Here is a 22,268-nt window from a genome sequence, read left to right on the forward strand (position 1 = left end):
ACTAAAAACCTTTTTAAAAATACAAATATATTCTTTTCTTTTTATCACATCTCACATAAAACAATGGTTTTATCATTGAAATGTAATTGTTTGGCCCGTTTTCCTTCTAAATAAAGTTGATCATGGTAAACATTCAATGATATAACAAATAATAATAATAGTTACAACAATAACAGTTAACAAACGCTTTATACAATCTACAAATAGATTAAAATAGTGTCTAATGAAGATTCATTGTAATCAATCATATCCAGTATTAATCGTTTGTTGTTTCTGAGAATTTACATAAATCGAGATTGTTTATGAACAATATGATTTAATCCTAATTTCACAATGTGTTGTTCAACTGCTTAGAAAAGGAGGAGGTGACCTCAATTTCCCAGCGTACCTTGCGGCCGGGAGAGGGAAATGGATGGTGGTGTAAACCAAATTTACCCTTTAACCTTTACAAACAGCCCAATCAGAGCGAGAGTTATACAGGAAGTAGTAAACTATGTTTTGACAGACAGCGAGTTATGACGAATAAGAGTACGGAAACGGCTGAAGCGGACCAATCACAGATTAGGTAGGCGGTACTCCTATCCAACAGGGCATCGGAGGAGGAGGTGTTCCTGGTAGCCATCTTGGATGTGCGGAGTGATTGTTTAGCGAGAAGATTTTTTTTTAATTTAGAAAAATAGCCTTTATACTGAAACGTGGTAGATTTAACGTAGTTGGACAACGGAGGAAAGAAATCGTAACTCGGGAAAATCCAGGTAAATTAGTCTAAGACTCAAAGATGATGCATTTATGTGCCTCCCCCCTCCTTTCTGTCTTTGCCTCTCTCCACTCTCCAAATTGTGTCTCCCACATCAGAAAGCTGCAGCCGGTGGGAAGCTGCAGCTCTCTACACTGACAACACATCATCAACTTGTGTGTTTGCTGTTAAAAAAATAGAAAAAGCACAACCTCCCCTGCTGAGCCGCGGTGTGTAAACTTTAGTTTGTTTCCAAGTGTGTGTGCTCGGATGTTGGAGCCAACACAGGCTTCTGGTGTCACTAATGATGCCCGCATTGTTTATAAACCGCCCGGGCTAACAAATGTTTTTCCATCGGTCCGAGAACATGGCTCGGTTGTTCGGCTAGCTAGCACGGACACCAATTTAGTGTTTGGATTTGATTCTAAAATGTCCATACCGTAAAAGTGCCCTCAGATGATTTCAAACTAAATTGGCAAGTATGAACGTGTGTTAGAAAGACGCAGGGCCTGTGTCCAGATGTGTGCACCTGTTTGGAAAAGTAATGCTAAAGCTAATGCATACTTTATTGGTGTGTGTTGGAGTCACAATAATACAACTATAAATCTGTTACTGAACTAGCACATGCACTTTAGCTCTGTGTTAAACAACATCGTATCTCTTAGTCCATTTCTGAATTTCCAATGTAAATTATAGTTTAACTTTCCGTTTGTGTCTTTAGAATTGTTTTCACCATTGATACATTTCCCGATTATTTTCTAGATTAATCTTTTGTTCTAAAAATACCCGTCTAAGTCCAAGGTGAATTACTTTTAGTCTGTCCAGTGAAATTCAATTTAATATAATATAAACCCGAGTAAAGCATTACATGTCTATATTTAAATGGAGGAAAACAGCAATTACTGTTATATTTGCAATGAAATGGTTTAAATAAAGATGATTAAATAACTAAAATGTAAGCCTGATTGGCTTTCAAGTCAAGCATTTAAATAAAACATTCATATTGCGAAACATTCCCGAAGGGGTGAGTTAAATGATCCCCCCCCCCCCCCCCCATGTGTATGGACAGTTTGTTCACCGTTTTTTATTTTTAGCTTTTGTGATCACAACAGTAGAGTAGTGTCAGGATTAAAAATGACATAAACAGAAGCTAAAGACCAGACTTGAACTGGGGACATTGCAATCAACGATTAACACTTAAATGCTCAGAATACCTTGAAATGATCAGAATGAGTTTTAATCTACTCATCATACATTCAAGAACATGCAGGGACTAGAGAGAGACAGAGAAGATATAATTAATTGTTGGAAGGTTTGAGAAATCCACAGTCTGTTTTTAGTGGTCAAACAGACTGTGTATCTGTCTTGTTAATGCAACCTCTTTCAACCACATTGAAAAGTTCAATTAGCTTAACTCCTTCAAGAACCCTTAAAGGTACCCAGGCCATATGTCTGCCTGCGTGTAGGAGTAGCTGCTTATTATTGTGTTGCACACTGAAGTGAAGCTATTAAGCCTTAAATGGTTGAATGAAAGCTAAATGAAGACACTGATTCAATGTGAAGAGAGACTTAAGCTTCACTTATGCATTTATCACGTACAGTCTGAAAAACGACTCACTCTCAAGCTTGGATGCCCACTCGTCAACTATGTAATGAAGAAAGTATTTTTTTTGTAAAGTTCTCCGTCATACATTTCTTACATGCAACTCGTTTTCTTGTCCATCCCCTACAAATCTGCAGTGGAAATGTATTTATTCATAACAACGTTAGAGCCACCGCTGGGGCATGCTATACTGAGGCAGGGGGAGAGATGCATTCAATTCAAGAAGTTCAAACTTGGTCTCAACATTTAAGTCAAAAGCAGAATGTCACAAATGATCAAAACAACTACGAAAATATATCCAAGGTAGGATGGTTCATTTATTTACAGTTACTTCATGTTGGGATATTTTGGAGTATCCCATTGGAGTACCGCCATCATCAGGGATTCAGTGTGTTGCCCAAAGACAATTCAGTGTGGCTTACTAATAGAAAAAAAGTCCCTTCATTTCTCCCTTTGTGTCTCCCATAACTCCTCTCTACCTAAGCTCTGTTGTTGTAAATGTTTCCTTGGTGCATATTGTTTAATATTCTCCAGGGAAATGATCAAAGGTTTAATGAAAACAATAAATACATTAACCATTTTTCCTCTGTTTTCTGCAGTAAAAGAAGGCATGAAGACATCATCCTAGTCATCAGTCATGGCCGATAAAAGGAAACTACAAGGTGAGATCTCCGTCCCATCAAATAACAGGTTACCGTCACAGTAATGGAAAAATAATTGAACAACAAAATAATAATAACAGCGTCTGTGAAGTCCCCTCATAGCATCTTTGGGAATAATCTCCACCCAGCTGTCCCTTATGTAAGGGATAATGTACAGCGAGCCGGGATGAGGAGGAAAAAACCGCTGGCAGGGTAGCTGGTATCCCAACCGCTTATCACACGTATAGCTACTAAATAAATCAGCCAAATGATTTGATTGATTTAAAAGACTCTGCAAAGGCAACATACAGTATTTCATTGTGCGCAACAGGGGCGTCATCTAACACAAAAGCATTACTGATAAATGTGCCAAGTCTGTTCACATTTATCTTCCATTAACCGGTCATTTATCATTGCAAGAGCCCATACCTTCCTGTCTTCTTCTGCGGACTTCTGTCCTTCAGTAACCTCTTTCCTTCTCTTGGGGAAAGTTCAGCATCCCAAGTTGAACGTTTTGTGCTCTCTACAAATATAAACAAGACTTATTTGCCTGCACATGGTCCCTAGGTCAAAGGGTCCTTTGCGACGGTCTGCTAAAGAAAAGAGCAGACCACTGAATGTCCAAATTGGCCAATCAGAATCAAGTATTCATCTAAGCCTTGTAATAAAAGAAGGTAAAAAAAAACCAAAAGAGTGTTGTCAGGTCACATGATCAAACCTGTGATGTGACCTCAAGAGGGAAAATGTACTTTTGGTTTCACACTGCTGGTTGCAGGGCTTGTAAACAAAAGTAAAATGCGCTCACACTAACTTGTGTACTGAGTCATGTTATCCTGATAGGTTTTTGCTTCTGGCTCCAGAGAGAGTCAGAAATAAATCTGGTGTTTGGCTCCTGACGTGATGGATTTAGATGGATCCTCGCCACCCTTTAACCTTTCAAATAAGAGCAAATAAGGAAAAACGGAATAAGGGCTTTATGGTTTAGTAGCAATTGGGATATGATTTGCAATATAAGTGAATGATCCTTTTTGGAACATTATTCATTTTATATTTGAGGATTTGTACCTAATTTGCATTTACCAAATATTCCTCTTCTTCCATTTTGTGATTTCAATGACATTTAAATATTTGAGGGTTATTTTTGGCAGATAAATTGGATTATATTCAATTACCCATTAAATGCACCATAGTTATCCTGGAAGGGGCCTGACACTTCAGTGTTAGTGTACCAGTGGAGCTGACCCGGATGATAATGCACCCTAAGCTTGACTCCTGACCCACAGCTTTGTGTAAAGACCTCCAGGCTCTGCTGTCAGACATTTTTCTGAACTTTGATATCATTTCCACGTGACGTCTGTCGCTGCAGGCTGAAAACATACTTCTTTGACAGCCCTCATCCCTCACTGCCAGCATCCCTTCACGTGAGCTCCTGTGACTGCTGATAAAAACACAACATGTATCTCCACTAAATCATGGAGAAAGATGATCAAACACCAGCACCAACTAGGCTCTGTCAGAATGTAATGTATTATTACAGAGGAGGTAGACTTTCATCTAAAAATAACCCACCCGCAGCAGAGTCTTAACATCAAGGCTGTTTAAGGGCAAACTAGAGTTTGTTTGCACAACTAAGTCTGTTCTTCACCAGCCCAGCAGCAGCTGCATTCTAGTCACACCTCAGTATTTAAAGGTGTTACAATCAGAACAACTAAAATATAATAGCAGCAGTATTGACAGACTACATCTATGGCGTTATGAGCTGGTAGGTTCTTCAATGTCTTAAAAAACAAATGTGTTTTTATTATCGAACAATTATACCCAGATTTTACATCATGAGACAGTGAGTCTAATTCCAATCGCATTACAGCAATTCATCGTTTTCCAAATTGATGAATTCAAAGATAAAGTATATTTACCTATGGTACACTCTGCACAAAAGGCATGCCCTCTGTTGCACATTGAAGAGAAAAAAATACAATCTTTGATGTGACCCAAGTCAGAAATAATGAGAAGGCACTTAAATTTGGTCCTGTTTACATTTATAGCAATCTTTGTCCTATTAGCTGTTAGCAGAGGGAGGTTCCGTTAGCATTATTAGATGCTCAAGATCTAAAAAAAAATGTATTTGGTGAAGGTATTGTAGTGTAATCAATGTATGCTCAAATGTATTCTTGTGAAAAAATATGATTTGTGTAAAAAAACCTTAAAAAATCCAGATACTTGAAGGAGATGTTTTCCCAACAATACATAATCGATACTAGAGACGAAGTAATGACCTGTTTAACTGCCTAAGAAAAATCAGTATGCACATGGTAATGAAGGCGCAAAGTATATTTGATGAATTGTTTTTGTATTTTACCTGTGTGTTTTGACTCTGGTATAGAGAATATCTCAAAATGGTTCAAATCTGGACAACTCTAGTTCATTGGGCGGCAAATTCAACATTTCAGGACTTCAATAATTGAGACTAAAATAACAGAAACATCTTGAAGCACAAGCACCATCCTCCATGCTCCAGTTGAATTCATCCCTGCTTCCAAACAAACTCCACATTAAAACCTCCATGAAGGATTTATGCCCGGGCTGCTGTATTAGACTGCATGAGTTTGAGCCAGCTAATAAAGCGGCGACTGTTGAGTGTGCACAGGAGATATGTTTGTGTGTTCCCTCTCGTTTACAAGCATGATGTTCCTTTTAAGATATGCATGTTTCATGAGGATGTCAAACACAATTTGTAAATGCTCTGCTAATGGGGAGTGTTTGTTGTTTGTGTATGGGTTATATAAAAGGGGAGCAATCCAGTGGCTGGGTTCAAAAAGATGTACCTAGATTACTTTAGCATAACTTTTAAAAAAAAACAAAACGCGTTTGAGTTTTTATACCTTCTTGCCAATAAGGGGTTGTTTAGGGTACTCCGTCCAACTGGATGTCAGGTTCTCTTGAAGTTGATATCCCAGAAAAGCTGTAGGGAGATGTCTTCCAATGTGGCACAAACGTCGACTTGGATTCAAGGATAAACTGAATGAGTTTTGGTGGGCATACGTCAAAGGTCAAGGTCGCTGTGACCTTAGGTCTCTCCGATTTTCAGTGATATCACAGGAACTACCAGCAGGAATTTCTTCAGATTTGTCAAACATCTTTGGACTCTAGATTTGAATAATTAGACCTTAGAGGACAAACGTCACTATGTTTTTGCCATTACAAAAAGTTTAATTCTGGCATTTGTTCCATCTTTAAATCTGCTTCTTGAAACTAGCCCTGGGTGTTTTAAGTTTCTACATTCACTCTCTATTCCCTTCTGTTATTCTGCTCTTCTCATCCTGCAGGTGAAATAGATCGATGTCTGAAAAAAGTAGCGGAAGGAGTCGAACAGTTTGAAGACATTTGGCAAAAGGTAAGGAGGCATCATTATTGGGACTTAAATATTAATTCATATATTTGTATTGATTGTTTAAATTGTAAGAGAATAGCTCCTTTTTTGAATTATTTCCCACTGCTCATTTTTTACTGTCAAAAATGTTTGAAAAATAATTCTATTTATTAGAAAAAACGGGGCATTTCCTGTTATACAAGCTGGAACCGGAAGTCTTTCAAATATAAGCTAATCATGGGAAAATGTTTCTAAGACTTGTGAAACCAGCACGATTCTGCTTTGGAAAAGCAGAGAATGTTGGCGTAATACCTGATTAACCAAACTGTTATTGATTCAATCTGTGCCAATCATCAACATTTTTGAACCCTTTATTGTCTGTATGTTTGTTAAGCTTAGGGAATACAAACCCTTGTCATTTCATCTGTGGATTGTACATTTATTTCATTTATTAAGGGCAAGATTTGGAGAAGTGAAGGACATCTATCCAAAGTAAATGTTTTTTTTGCAAATAAAAAAAATGTCAGTGTTTTTTCAAATTGTACCGTTTGTTTTTGCTGCATTAATTGACTCTATTTCCTCATTTACCTCTGTGTTTAAGTTCTCTGACCGTTGTTGTCAGCCAAGACCAAGGCTGCTGCAGTCACAGTAGTTTAAATAATGCTACCATCACCACACAGGGTGCACAATTCTCCTGATACTCACAATAAACTGAGCTGTTATTAAAACAGCAGCACAGAGGCCCACACTGTAAATCTACTCTGCTAATGAATAGGCACAAATGTGTTGGTGTTTTATATCCCAGTTTTTTCCTTTTTCCTTCTTTATATCCTGTATTTATTGTGCTGCTGTGTTTGTATTTGCAGTTTCTCGCTAATCACAGCTAATGCTAATTGAGTCGTAGAGGCTTGTTTTACCCCCATGTTTATTTTGATCACCTGTATTGATTTAATAGCTTATTTTATAATCTATTTTGCCTCATGTTTATCTTTTTTCTTAAATTAATAGTCAACCAACTTAATTTCCCCACACATCAATAGAATCGAGATGAAATTAATTGAAAGCACAAAGCTAAAGCAAACACAATTGAAAATTATAAACAAATACTTGATTGACTGTCTCATTATTAATATTTACAGAATATATGAATAAACAAGCACAATAATTACATTGTTTGTGGACGAGTACTTGTTTGACCCTCCTGTTTGTTTTCCTCCACAGCTTCACAATGCAGCGAACGCAAATCAGAAGGAGAAATATGAAGCAGACCTCAAGAAAGAGATTAAAAAGCTACAGGTAAATGCAGAAAGTAAAACTCTTCTTCACCCACAAAACGACCCGTAGGATCTTCGGTTCTCTTGCATGGCTCCATGGTGAATGAAGGAGAAAGTTATTCATGATTTAAGATAAATTAATTAAGCTTAACAAAAGCAAAACAATATAGAAACGCTTCTCAGCAAACTCGCATTGCTCATGCAGTTTAATCCATGTCATATTTATCATATGCTGACTACTTGCACTTTAACTAAAGCCTTACTGTGGGGAAGTGCATTTTGGACATCCAAATAGTAAACCTTAAGGCAATGCATGCTTGTGGGAAGCACTCAGCACCACTGGATTACTGACACTTGTTTAGAGTGTACTTTTGCATCAACACTCCTTCTCCATTTATATGATTCCTCATTCACCTTTAAGAAAACATGCCATACAGAAATTGAGGTTACAATTATATATACATTTAAAAGAGATTTTTGTGGGTAAAGAACTCCATGAAATCACCAAAATAGATTTAATTTCCTCTTTATCCACTCCTCACTTTAAATTATATTTCCAACAGCTAAATGTGTGTTTTCATCGGAAATCCAGATAAAGATAAAACCAGGTGTAGGACGCTTCTATTTTGGGGCAAACCAGCCAGAATTAACAGCTTGAGGTCTGATGTGAGCTTGGAATTGGAAAAAAAGGACATAGATTGTTTGCTGTTCTGATATTGTTTGACCTGCCCCCACATAGAGGTGTGTGTGTAGTGTCAAGCATTAAATATCATCATAGTCAGCTGTAGGGTTACCATGAAGACCAAACTCAAAGCCAAGCGTGTTTGCAGCGTGTAGACACCAAGTTCACCATCCGTGACCGCTGAGGACGAGCCTCTGCATGTATTCACTCATGTACCTGTGTGTCTCTTTCTGTCTCCCTCCCCCGCTGTGTTCTTCTCCTTCTTCTTCTGCTCCCCCAGCGTCTCCGAGACCAGATCAAGACGTGGGTGGCATCCAACGAGATCAAAGACAAAAGGCAGCTAGTAGAGAACCGCAAACTCATAGAAACGGTGAGTAGGACACATGATGTTCATTATCACAGTCCCTGCGTGGGGGACTTGGGGAAAGTCCCAAAAATGTTTTGGCCAGTCTCCAGGTCATATAAGCGATTATTGATGAATGATATCCTTTGTAGGACAAGAACTTTCATTGACATGTCAGCCTTTTGTTTATCAAAATAGAAGAATGTAGAATGTATAGACTAAACATTTTATTTTTGAGTTGCTTTAAAGTTCACTGGGGACCGTGGAAACAGCAAAGTTATTCTTTTTTTTCTGCCAGTGGAGTAAAGTACATTTACATCAATTTTTAAATACGTGTACTTTACGTGAGTATTTCACATTTTTGCTACAATTCGGATGTTAACTGTGTACTTTTACTCCACTGCATTTATTTTATATTTTAATATCTTTAGTTACTTTGCAGATTTGCTGCAAGCACCTATTGTATATATTATCCTGCCCAATGAGTGCTTTTACTTTCGGTAGTTTAATTATATTTTGATGTTAGTACTTTTACTTGAGTAACATTTTGATTTCAGGACTTTTATTTGTAACAGAGTATTCCCACACTCTGGGTACTTCTACTTTTACTAAAGTACACAATTTGTAGTACTTATTCCTCCGCTGATAATCCGTCTTTTTGTATATGAATGCAGAATTGTATCGAAAGAGTTTTGGTTTCCATTTGAGTGCCTTTTAGTTTGAGTGGGCTTTGGTTGAATGCTTTTCTCCATCTGGAAAGGAAAAGAAGCCCAACACATTAGCCAGAATGCAATCGAGGAACTGATTTGCTATCGTCTGATGACAATTTGGCTTTTTGTATTTACATTTATCTGAAGTCATATGTAGATATCCATCCCTAGAGATGAGAAGAAGACTCATAACTGGACTTTAAACACAGAGCGGCGCTTGGGAGAGAAAGTCTTGGTTTTGGTCTTATTTGACTTCAAAATAAATCCTTGTGTTTTCAGTTTGTTGTGAGAAATTGGCTTCAGAAAAAAAGAGTCAGTAGTTTTATTGTTCATTGAGAATATGATTTCAACTTCTATTAAATCTGTCAAAAGTGATTTTCAGAGCTGAAATATAAAATACATCCATAGGAATGTTTTAAATCACTTCTACAATACTTTTCCCAGTAGGCTCCAAATAATCCTATATCCTATAGCTGTCCTATAAAGTAGTTCCTGGTATAGTCCCACATACATCTATTGTCCTCAGATACAAGCTCTGGAAGCTTCCCCTACTACTCAGAAGTCAGTCAATTGTACTGTACATTCTACAGTATATCATATATAATGTTAATCCTCAATAAATCATCCCTGGTTTTGATCCTGAGCTTTCCTTTATCATCAAGGACTGAAGATGTTGCCAAAATAATTCCTCAGAAACCCTTTAAAGAAAGATCTGCACTCAGGAGACGCTCATTACAGCGTTCTTCACAGAGAGCTGGTAAACATGGCAGCAGGTCCGATCTTGAACACCTGTTCTTTAGCGTAGCTCCCCCCACCCCCAATGAGCCCTGATGAGGGTTATTGACTGGCCTGAATGTGAGCCACCTGGCCGCACAATGAGACATGCAGCTCCTCGCCAGCTCCCTCTGATCTCCATGAGTTGGTTTTCATCCCAAAGGCGCTCTTCAAGACTTCCTGTGGTTTAGTCGGTCGATCTGAAATTACACGTCCTGCAGGAAGCAGCCTGGGTTTGCTAGGAACATTTTGTCATGACATGGAAAAAGGAACATCAGAATGTACTACACAGAGTTTAATATCAATGTATTAAATAACTATTACATTCAGAGCCTTGTCCTAAGGGTCTTCTTAAAGCAGAACTAATGACAAATGGGGATAATAGTTCCAATTTCAGTGAGAGCGCTGTAATGTAATACTATCAGGCAATTCCCCAACGTCAATATCGATCCACTACAAGTGCTTATTTTTGCCACTGTCACAAAGTGTCTGACAAGATTATGGAGAGGACCCTACAGAGAAATACAAGTTTGGCCTCAGAAGAACTTTCGTTAAGAGGTTTAGGCCTCGTCCAAATTGTTAAAACTTGATTTTTTATTTAATAAGATAAACTAATCTATAACTTCTGTTCTCCCACGCACCAAACTCTGACACCAGCAGCACTTCTCACTCGTGTTCTGTTGTCTTCCAGCAACATTTCAGAATAACACTCCTTCTCCTTGAACTAAAACCTGGTTAGGCACGATAACAAACTTTTTATTTCTCTTTCGGGTGCTTTCATAAAGTTGTCAGACTATCACAAGAACAATCTTAGCCTTTCAGCGTTAAAAACTCAGCCACAATAACACAGGAGAGTAGGGTCCAGGTTTAAGCATACAGAATACACACTTTAAGTCCTCAGTCCATAAAGGTTGAGTGTTAAATTCACCGTCTTTCTCAGCTCCTCTAATGCCACTTCCCTTAACTATTGCAGATGTCTCCTTATTCACAGCTCTGTCTTTTGTAAGACGATAAATAATAAAATATATCAGAAAATTCTGATATTTCCTGCATTTTCCTGGCTGTAACGCTCAACTTTAAGTTGATATTTCTTCATATTAATAATCATTTTTTAATACCGAAAGATCTCCCTCAACATTTTCAGCTTGTAGCATTTTAAAGATGGATTTTATTTTTGATGTAATCCATTTGTATTAACATGAACACCAGTTTTTAATCATGATTTGTGTGTCTTTTTGTGTCTGCCTGCAGCAAATGGAGCGGTTCAAGATAGTGGAGAGAGAAACCAAGACGAAGGCGTACTCTAAAGAAGGGCTAGGTCTGGCCCAGAAGGTGGACCCGGCCCAGAAAGAGAAGGAGGAGGTCGGCACGTGGCTAACGGTGAGGAGAACTGGACCTCAATGTTCCTACTTTAATGCAACTTGGATAGACTAAATTACGCTGTATGCGTAAAAAAGGAACAGATCTGAGTCAGAGGAGGCTTCACTCATAACTTTTTTCTTTCAGCAAAACCTGGAAGTGAAAAGTGGAACCAAAACTAGAAAAAAAGACAAAACATTGTCTTAACTTTCACGAAAACAAAGAGTGAACACCTCATAAACCAGCAGCCACTTGCATGAGTACACTGCAGCTGTTGATTGTTTCTACATAGTTTACTTGGTTTTAAACCATGGTGAGATATTAAGACAGACCATAATGTGAAGGGAGAGTTACTAATGTTACTGTTTTATAGCGTAAATATGTTTTTCTACATTTAAAAGTCCAAACATTTAATTGATAAACCCAAAAAGCACATATACAGAAAGAAAAAATAGTCTAATAATAATTGTTCTTTATTTTCCTTCTCCTTTACTTAATTGAGGATTTGTGTGCTGCATTAAGCTAAAATGGTTAAAAGGAATCCTTCTACATTCATTTCAATATGTTACCATTAATAGTTTCTTGTACATTTAATCTGTTATTGTTCCTTCTCTCAGTTGGATATCAAATTAAGGGCGCAAAAACATTTGGAGTCATGATTACTTGAATCGTTAACACCTACTTATAGCTAGGACTGCAACAGTTTTCCTAATTGATCAATATGTCGATTAATTTTGATAGATATAAGATAAAAGAGACCTCATTTTCTTTTATCTGTGAGCTGTGCAAAACAGTATTTAGATACAAAGCAGTGTTTCCCACAGATCTGCAATATACTTGGGGGGGTGCAGATGACCGGGCACGGGTTACCTTTTAAGTGTCCGCGTCTTCTGAGGTAATTCCGACGTCCTCTTCTCTTTTTCTCGTAAGGTTTCCCTTTCTGTTTTGTTGCTTGTTAGCAGACCCTACACATGATAGCAGAGTGAACAGGTACAGGAGGCGTAGAGCGAGGAGATCATTGTCCACTAGTTAATAGATCGCGGACGTCGTCATGCTCGCAGACGGATAAAAAAAGAAAAGAAAGAAAAACCTAAACGGGTCGCAAAATATACTTTGGCGGCCATTTATATAGCTGGGCGGCCCGCCCAAGTAAAGTCTATGTGTGGGAAACCCTGCAAAGATGCAAAAACAGGCAGAAAATTATGAAAAATATCACATTTTCACAATTAAATGACTTTAAAGTAACAGTGATGTTTCCTAATGGCTTTTTTTAACCATCCAGTGGCCTAAAAGTGAAGAACATTCTCACATAAGATTAACAAAAGCAAGATTTGGATGATAAATCGACTTTTTTCCACCCCTTGTTCTTTTAAAAATGTGTAAATCCTGCACGTTTCACATTTCTTCGATACACTATCTCTTTTTTGTTATAATAGTCTTAAAATAGCTGTTATAACAGTCCAATTTGTATTTAGTTTTGCTTTGTTTTCTTCCTGCTGTGTTTCTGTATGCACCACATATACCAAAGCAAATTCCTGGTATGTGTAAACCTACTTGGTAATAAAACAGATTCTGATAAAGCAATTAAGCGCCTTGTCCAACTATTAATTATTTCTTCCTCCTGTCCTCCCTCCAGAATACGATAGACACGTTGAACATGCAGGTGGACCAGTTTGAGAGCGAGGTGGAGTCCCTCTCAGTCCAGACGAGGAAAAAGAAAGGAGACAAAGAGGTTGGTCCTTCCTCCCCCTCTGATACCCCTTGTCATCTGTCTTATTCTTCTGTTTATAGCTGACCCAGGTACAGTCAGTCAGACCTCTCTCCTCCTTTATCCCCTCTGTGGTGGAGAGGTCCCACATTGTCTTCTTCTTCCACTTTCCCTCTCCCGGTGCCCCATTTATAGAAAAACCTATCTGACTTTATAATGGACGACATTGAGAGCAGCAATCATACTTCCTACCTACAATGTCACAAAGATTGTTACGTCAGGAGAAATATTCTTTTTTGGCATCAAATTACTTTCTCTGTAATTGGCTTGTATTTGTGCAAAGGACTTTTTGTTAGATAAATGACTCTGAGGGGTTCATGTCTCTGTGTTACTGGTGTAGTTAGCTTAGCAAGTCGAACATGTAGGACTGTTTCTCAGTGGAGATCTTCAAGTAATGAAATGGGTTTCTGGTTTACACACAGGCTCTCAAATGACCAACCAATAACGGCAGAAAAATGACATTTTCAACCTCTCCATCTTATGAGTGTCTACATTACTTACGTGGTGATTCACATTGTTTGAAGTGCTGTTGTGAGGTCATCATCCCTAGTTTTAGGTTTGGAAGGCTAATTTGGAGAAGCTGAAAGGAGTTGCAGCACATAAGGGGGCAGGGGGCAGAAGCTGACCATCTTTTTAGCCACCTAAAGTCATATATTCACTGATGTTTCTTTACTATTTGATGTATCTGTTCTTTCTTCAAAGCCACCAGACTCCATTGGGAAAAAAACAGCCTTTTGGCTTGCAGGAGCACTCAGTTGGTTTGTTTGTCTTCTTGTGTGACCTTGAGGTTTTAAAAGATTGGTTCTGTTTGGCCAAAGTCACACTATAACATCCTCCTTTGAAAAGATTGGGGCAGTGGTTAAATCACAATTTTTTTTCAATGGATTAGCTTTGAAGAGAGCTAGGGATGGGTATCGTTATGATTTTAACGGTACTTCTACTTTTACAGAGCTTCCAGTTAGGCAGTCGTAAGCTGTGAATGTCTCCGTCTGAATATGGAGCATTTTTGGCAGATCTTTGGACAGCTTGCTCGGGTTTCTTCCCTTACACTAAAACACGTGTAGGTTGCTTTCAGAAGGGGAGTTACAGCTGTGTTATTTTAAATAAAGAGTACAAATATAGATTTCTTATAGTTATCTAAAACGTTTTGCGGCCACCTCGGCGTGCTGACCTCTACCTACTGTAGAGTACTGTGTTATACAACCCTGCCTCATCCCTTTAATGTTGGACCCACTGTGCCATTAAGAGTTTAGATGTAGCCTTTTAGAGCCTGCATGCATGCACTCAGCACAAGGGCGTCCCCCATGTCCCTGACATGTGCTGCTGCAGCATTAATATATATTATGTCGAAACACATGAATCTACTCCACTCTGCTGCCACCACTAATGCAGGCCAGCTGCAGCCCGACAACGTAAAGTGCTGCAGCCTGCGTGTGTTTACAGCCGCTGTGTTAGTATAATCACATCAGTTCAGCCGGTGACCAAGAGCTCCACGTGCTCCCGTGCTTTAGGGGTCCTCCAACGGGAACACCCAGATACTTATTAAAATTGCTCCAACAACCTCACATTTAAACATCTTCAGTAGAGATAAAGGCTTAACCTAATACAGGACAATAATTGACTTGTAAAAAAGCTTTTGGATGTGTGAAAATTAACTTGAGGCGATTTATACATTTAGATCAGAAGTGCTGCTGTGTCTGTTTTATGATCGTGTTCATTTTTACGATTGCAGCAGTTTTTCTTTAAATTTCCGTGCAGTTTGTAGGTTGCATTCGAATAAGGCGTATATCCATGACATGAGCATTTTTATTTCCAATATTACAGATGTACAATGTTTTTACCTTCATTCTATTGTTGTCTGGATAGAAAGGCATCGGAATCAACAGATAGACCAAATAAAACATTTCAACAAAGAGACCCACAGTGGTGACTTTAGCTCTTTAATCCACTTTTTGTGAGCTTAAAATACAGAGATACTGCAGACGTATTGGTATCATGTTGACACCTTTTTAACCCCCCCCCCGTGCAGAATCAGGACCGGATTGAGGAGCTGAAGAAGTTCATTGAAAAGCATCGCCACCACATCCGGATGCTGGAGACCATACTGAGGATGCTGGACAACGACTCAGTGCAGGTGGACTCCGTCAGGAAGATCAAGGTGCGCTCATGTCTTCATAAAACAACGTCTCACAAATATTTCTGTTTGGGAAAATGTAGGTGTGGCTTATTTCGTGTTTGCCTTCCTTATCCTTGTTTTCAGAGCACTACCATTCATAATATTTGCAATGACAGCCTGACTGAGCCTTGTAAGTCCTTGCTGAATTATAATTTGCCTTCTTTAATTGTCCTAAGGATGATGTGGAGTATTACCTAGACTCATCGCAGGATCCGGACTTCGAGGAGAACGAGTTTCTCTACGACGACCTGGACCTGGACGAGCTCAGTAAGTCTGGAAAGAGCTGGAGTATATTATAGTGTCACTTGTTTTTTAACATCACTCTAAAAAAAAAAAGCAGGGAGGAAATAGCTGTAGTTTTAGTTTAATAGTGTAGTTTCTATTTTGGTAGATTGGGACACTACTATACGCATATCTTTGTGTTCGGCATGAAGGCGAGAACCTTGGTATTTTACCCGCAGAGAAAATTGTTTATGAAAGGCCAATCTCCCAAAAATATAGATTGAACAGAATATTTCGTTAGATAAAACATGCTTTGCAAGCTTTTGTGAATTATTCCATCAAACCTTTTATAAGACATTTGAACTTCTAGTCTTTATAACGCAGTGGAGTGATTGGAACTGTTTGGATCACATTTTAGATGTATAATAATAAGAATAATGTTAGTGAAGCCTCACCTTTAATCACAATGAATTGGCACACATATTTACAAGGCTGTTTTGCTTCTTTATTTTTGTTAAATGATCCTTTTCCATTACTCTTCCCTTGAAAGAGAATAAAACTGAACTTTGATTGCACCGGTCATGCCGTTCACCCTCCCTGTCTCTGTGCTCTCCTGCAGCTCAGACGCTGGTCGCCACCTCCCCACCCGGACAACTGGAGGATGAGATCTTCCAGCACTCCAGCAGCACCCCAACCTCCACCACCTCCTCCTCACCCATCCCCCCCTCGCCTGCCACTTGCACTACGGTAAAAATCATCCTGCTGTCAGCATGTCCATTGCCTTTTTCGCAACTTTTGAAATCTATAAAAAGGGTGTTAGTTTGAAAACCTTAAATTACCAATCAAGCTTTCATGAATTACAATTAAAGGGTTCCTAGGGGTACAGGAAATCCATGGAAACACTAAATTTAATGTGGAATTTTAAAGAAAGTGTTAGTTACTCCTGAAACTAAGATTATGCCTACTTTATAGGCATATTTTGAAACCCAATAAAGAGGAAACCCACTTTGCTGTGTTCTTCTTTTCTATTTGCCACCCTCGCGAATAACGCTGTCATGAATCAGAATTGCATTTATTGAAAGCACTCTAACATCTTATTTACTGTGACTAAGATGCGCAATCATCAATATACTGTATGTACTTGATGAAGCATAGCGGTAAAGTGCCGGAAAAGCTCATCTTGAAAACGCTGGAAAAAGTGCTTGAATTTGAGTGTGTTAATGCTTTGGAACTCAAACTATCATTCATTCTTCAATACATTTAAGGATTCGCTTAAACTAAGTGGAGACATTACAGGCAATAACATCATTTTTTACACACTAGTACATTTTGAGAGTTTGGTTTTTGCTTAAAAATCAGATTTTTCTTTCAGAATATATAAAAAAAAAAGAAATACACAGTTCAGTGTTTAATTTACCTCCTTGGTATATTTGCATCTGTAGATGTCCCTTTAATTAACCAAATGTTGAAGATTCATGTTAGCATTTAGTGCCTCTACCTCTTTTCACCCTCTGTCTGAAACCAGAGCCCAGTCTGCTCTGATTGGTTAGCTGTCCGTTTCTGTTGTGATGAATCAACCACTTAGAGATGTCCCACCCGTTAGACTATCATGTACAATGTGTTGGAGCGCTAGCCAAAAGAAGCGCTAACTTTAGGATATAAGCCTCTGCAGACCATTTACATGCACAAAAACCCATAAAATACACTACAGGAAAGGGAAAACCCCAAGCAAAATAGGGCCCCTTTCATTTCAATGCTGATCCTCTTGACCTTTACTGTCCTGTAATGAGTGGAATTTAACAACACATATCTAGGGCCAAACTCCCTAAACGATGAAATGATGTAACATCGGCAATACCTGAATGTTTACCCTATCATTGCTTCCGCTTCCAGTCGCGTCAGGTCAATATGTAAAATATAAATGTAGGATAATTGCCTTTGTATGTGCCGCCAAAGTGCGCTGCCATCTGCTCTTATTGTTCTGCTCTGCTGTCATTATATCATCTGTTCTTCCTCCGCGCCCACACAGAGCACTGAGAGTACTTATTATAGGGCTGGTGTGTCTGAATAAAGGCGGGATAAAAATTAAATGCTGCTGACATGAAGTTGCCGTGAAATGGATGTAAAGATCCATGTGTAAGCGGGAAAAGAGTTCAGCGGGAAATGCGAAGTTCAGTGGGTGTTTAACTTTTAAATATCTGCGGAAAGTTTCTGGAAATGTTGGATAACCGGCAACCTTTAGGTTCCTGATATAAATGTGAATTCTGCTTCTTTAGTTTGCATGTGTTCCCATTTTACAGCCACTGACCATTCACTTTGTATTTTCTGTTGCCTGATAATGATCTTCATTTGTGTTTTTCAGGAGAACTCTGAAGATGACAAGAAGAGGGGACGCTCAACAGACAGTGAAGTCGGTCAGGTGAGTCAAAAGGCAGTTCATCAGTGATCAACATCTTATCTGCAAATACAGAAAGCTGCAGGATGTCATAAACTTCATCATGACGGGGTTTAATGTCATTTCTTGGTTTTATTTAAACATAAATTAGGTTTTTAACGTTTGTTGGGACAGATTTTAGGCATTTCCCATTGGACACACATATTTGTGTGATGGACATTTGAACATTTTTCTAACGTTTTATTAAAATAAAAAATGTTTCTGTAAAATAGTAATCCTTAAATGCTATAATTGTGTATAAATTATTAATATTCTTCCTATTATGAGCTATCAAGGCTATTACTCCAATATGCATGCTGCATCTGTAAGAAAAGCCTTGTTTCTGTTATTTGTTCTACTTTATTTATTGTTTTATTTAATATCTTTTTGTCTTGTGATAGTTTTCTTATGATATTATTTATTTATTTTTGTCTTTGAATGTTGGTAATCTGTTGACATGTTTGTTTTAGGTTGTCTTCATTTTTATTTTTTATTTTGGATACATTTATTGTAAGCCAGTCTAAAAGGCCAATCACTAAAGGAAGTTCTAGTTAAACTGTGTCTTTATTTTTCTTGTTGAGAAACCATTCATTAATACGCAACAACATGACAAACCTGTACATGTCTTCTCTTTCCTTATCCAGTCACCTGTGAAGAACGGAAACCCATCTTCATTATCCTCTTCCTCCTCCTCCTCCTCTTCTTCCTCCTCCTCTTCCTGCTGCTCTTCTTCGTCCGTCTCTGGACTGACCTCGTCCTCGCTTGTCTCCATGGCGCCCATCATGGGGGGAGGACCCGGGGCCAACAGTCACCTGGGTAGCTTGGGGGGCCTCCTCTCCAACACGTCGGCCGGCAGCTACAGCAACGCCACCCAGCAGCCGCCGCACCCGTCGGCACAGCAACAGCAGGCCAAGAGCTTAGTGAGCTCCGCCCCCTCAGCTCCCATCTCCATCCCCATCAGCTCCACCAACAGCCACATGGCCTCCTCCGCCTCTTCTCCCCCCAACGCCATCACACAGGGGCTCTTCACTTCCAGCTCCCAGGCCCAGTCTATGTCGGGGCCCACCTCCACCTCCAACAGCCTGGGCCTCAGCCTGGGCCTCTCGCTGGGGAAAGGCGGCATGTCCATCCCCACCAGCTCCATGTCTGGGAGCCTTGGCCTGTCAGGGATGCAGGCGTCCCTGAGCAACATGGCGAGCCTCCTGTCCGGCTCCACCCCCGCCCCTTACGCTCAGGCAGCCTCTTCAGGGGCCATAGGCTCCGGCCTGCCCGGCTCTCTGGGCGGCATCGGCATCAGCCCCTCCACCTCCAACAGCGCAGTGGGCTCCATCGGCAGCGGCAGCATCACGGTCGGCGGGCCGACGTCTTCATCGGGGGGGCTGCTGGGCCCAGCGCCGGGGCTGAGTGGCATCAGCTCCAGTATTCTGGGTCTGGGCTCCCAGTCGGGGATGCAGGGGTCCTCCCTCATGTCGCTGAGCCCGGTCGGAGGGTTGGCGCCGGGAAGCGGAGTCGGAGTCATTGGGAGCAACGGAGGCAGCTCGGGATCAGCAGGGAGTGGAGTGGTGGGGGGGAACATGTCGCTCTCCGGCAGACCGCCCAGCCAACAGAAGCAGAACGGTAGCACTAGTGAGTATTTGAGATTATATCCACACTTACACAAGCATTTCAGCTACGTCTAGAAAATATTCTGATAAGACTGAAGTTATTCTTAAACACCTTGTTTACAGCATCCAATATATTACATTTTAACCTCTGTGTCATAGTACTTTTGGGCAGTTTACAGAAAATGCTAATTATAAACTGAGGCTAGTCCAGACTGAAAAGTGTTCATGTCGTGACTGCAAGATGACTTTGCTTTTTTAATTTTGTTGTTAACATTTATTTAGGCGGTGTACCCTTTGTGTCTTTTTTCGGCGATACAGGTTACAGCGCTGTGTTAGCAGACAGCACATCAGACTCCGCCCTCACCAGTGCCAGCCAATCACTCAGCAGCCAACCGTCGTGTCTGACCTCCACAGCCAATCAGACGTGAGTATGATGGGGCGGTTTACCAGACCAGTAGGGTAATGGATTAATATATGCTAAAAAAGGTTAGCAATGTACTCTAATTTGAGTGTGCTATAATGTTCAACTTAATCTTATGTTTTATTGACACAATCACATTTGTTTACCAAAAATATTTCAATATTTCTTTGTTTTCAGCATATTTTTTCTGAATTAAATAATCATGACCATAATATAAAACAATCAAAGTGAATATGAACAGCTGGTAATTCAACGGTAAACCTTATATTCAGTTGCAAATATAGTAATGATTTTAATGTAAGGATTAAGGCTATGATTTGTCTGGACACTTTTGGTTCAGGTACTTTTAAACTTGCTTGATTTGAAAAGCTGTATGAATCCCGGTGGATAAGTGTAGCTAACACCTAGATTGGGGGTGATATGAAGAAAATCATACTTCACTATATTTCTGAACAATTACCTAATTACCAATATAGTAGGATTGACTATTGTTGCCTTTTCATAGTATTTAAAAACCGAAATAGTTAACATATAATCATCAGCACAGATACCATGAAGATGTGGGTAAAGGAAACAGCTATACCTGCCTAGAAAGTTAATAAAAAGAAACCCATTTATTGTAATGCATCCTTCAAAACCAGAGCAACGCGTATGTGATATTACGATGTCCACAATCTAATCTGATGTAATGACATCAATAACATATTGCTATGTTGCCCAGCTCTTCTTACATCCTTATCACGTTTTTATTTAGGTCTTTTTATGTTGCCCCCCCCTTTTCACCTGCTCTTTCTTCCTCCCTCTCTCCCCAGTAAGGACACTGGTCCTAGTCTGCTGGGCTCTATCTGTTTGTCGTCCAGCTCCCCGTCACAGGCCTTCTACAGCGAGGCCAAGACGGTGAGCGGCGGCAGCCTGCTGAACGGACCCATGTCCTACTCTCAGTCCTCCGACAGCATCAAGGTGAGAGTAGGACCACACACACACACACACACACACACACACACACACACACACACACACACACAATCTATTTTACCATCCCACAAGTAAGGATTTATATCTTAGTTAACTGGTTGTTTTTCACCGTGGGATCTTGGATCATGTCAACACAAGGAGCGGTTTTCATTACAAAGATTTAATATTCTAAATCTCTGCAGACTGTTAATTTGCATGCTACTGTTTGTGCCTCCATTAAGATTAAATTAATTCTGCCAAAAGTGAAATCCATCATGGCCTCGTTGAGTGCTAGTGCTAATTTAGTTTCAGTCGGGGAGAAATACACGTCTTGTGACAAATTCTGACAAAACCAAGGAGAATTCTAAACAGGCATCATACCAAACTATAATCCACAGATATTTTAAGAATAATTTAAATATGCACAGTTTTGAGGATTTGTATATGTAATCAAAGATTTCATTTTTGGGAGTTTTTGATGAATATTTTTTGTATTATTGGTTATTTTTAGGGATACACCGATTGAAAAAATGTCAGCCAATGTTAAAAATAACAATTTTACCGATGGCAAATGTTTTACTACGTAAACTGTAATAGTAGCATAATGCAGACTAAGGCAGCCTATCCCTTTTAAGAGAGAGAGAGTGGGGGATACGTGTGTGCATGTGTAAGAGCGAGAGAGAGGTTGAGCGAGCTATAATACGTTTCTGGAAGTTAACGGGAGTAGCAGCAAGTATAACAAAGTCACAAATATAAACAACGGCCTCCCAAGAACACTGAATGATGGATTTAATTTACCGATCCTGCAGACACATGCGGAGTGTGCAGAATCAGAGAGGAGAGACGCCCCCGCCCCCCTCCGAATGACTTTAAATTTACAGCAGACCCACAGTCACTGTTCGAATCCTTCAAAATGATGCCCTGACTTCAAATTTGGTCCGTCAGATTTAAAAACAACGACGCTAACGCGACTTCTCCCGGTCACATAGCAAAACAAAAACATCGGTGATGTCACCTTATTTACCGATGTGCCGATGGTGGTAAATAGGGCTAACATCGGCCGATGTCTCACCGATGTATCGGCGCATCCCTAGTTATTTTCTGTAAAAGAGGAGTAGCTAAAACAGATAATGGAATTTTAAATCAAATCTCAAGAGTCTCCGATCCGACAAAAGATCCGGATATTCTAAAATGTAA

The 22,268-nt window shown here is 39.6% G+C and overlaps 1 protein-coding gene across 7 annotated transcripts in view; it reads left to right on the plus strand.

Annotated features, from left to right (window-relative positions):
• Positions 1 to 573: 573 nt before the first annotated feature.
• The window catches only part of cnot3b (CCR4-NOT transcription complex, subunit 3b), a 29,740-nt gene continuing 8,045 nt past the window's right edge, over positions 574 to 22,268 (plus strand). For 2 of the 7 annotated variants that reach the window (XM_063899526.1, XM_063899527.1), the window contains exons 1-15: positions 574 to 755; positions 2,939 to 3,001; positions 6,307 to 6,374; positions 6,807 to 6,842; positions 7,572 to 7,646; positions 8,587 to 8,676; positions 11,385 to 11,513; positions 13,129 to 13,224; positions 15,290 to 15,418; positions 15,613 to 15,703; positions 16,278 to 16,405; positions 18,021 to 18,077; positions 18,737 to 19,718; positions 19,979 to 20,120; positions 20,930 to 21,077. In XM_063899526.1, the coding sequence (XP_063755596.1) occupies positions 2,977 to 3,001; positions 6,307 to 6,374; positions 6,807 to 6,842; positions 7,572 to 7,646; positions 8,587 to 8,676; positions 11,385 to 11,513; positions 13,129 to 13,224; positions 15,290 to 15,418; positions 15,613 to 15,703; positions 16,278 to 16,405; positions 18,021 to 18,077; positions 18,737 to 19,718; positions 19,979 to 20,120; positions 20,930 to 21,077 (2,196 nt within the window). In that variant the 5' untranslated portion in view covers positions 574 to 755; positions 2,939 to 2,976. The remainder of the gene's footprint in view (positions 756 to 2,938; positions 3,002 to 6,306; positions 6,375 to 6,806; positions 6,843 to 7,571; positions 7,647 to 8,586; positions 8,677 to 11,384; positions 11,514 to 13,128; positions 13,225 to 15,289; positions 15,419 to 15,612; positions 15,704 to 16,277; positions 16,406 to 18,020; positions 18,078 to 18,736; positions 19,719 to 19,978; positions 20,121 to 20,929; positions 21,078 to 22,268) is intronic. The other 5 variants (XM_063899529.1, XM_063899530.1, XM_063899531.1 and 2 more) reach the window with 3 other exon arrangements.

This window comes from Eleginops maclovinus, chromosome 13, assembly GCF_036324505.1.
Source record: "Eleginops maclovinus isolate JMC-PN-2008 ecotype Puerto Natales chromosome 13, JC_Emac_rtc_rv5, whole genome shotgun sequence".
NCBI lineage: Eukaryota > Metazoa > Chordata > Actinopteri > Perciformes > Eleginopidae > Eleginops > Eleginops maclovinus.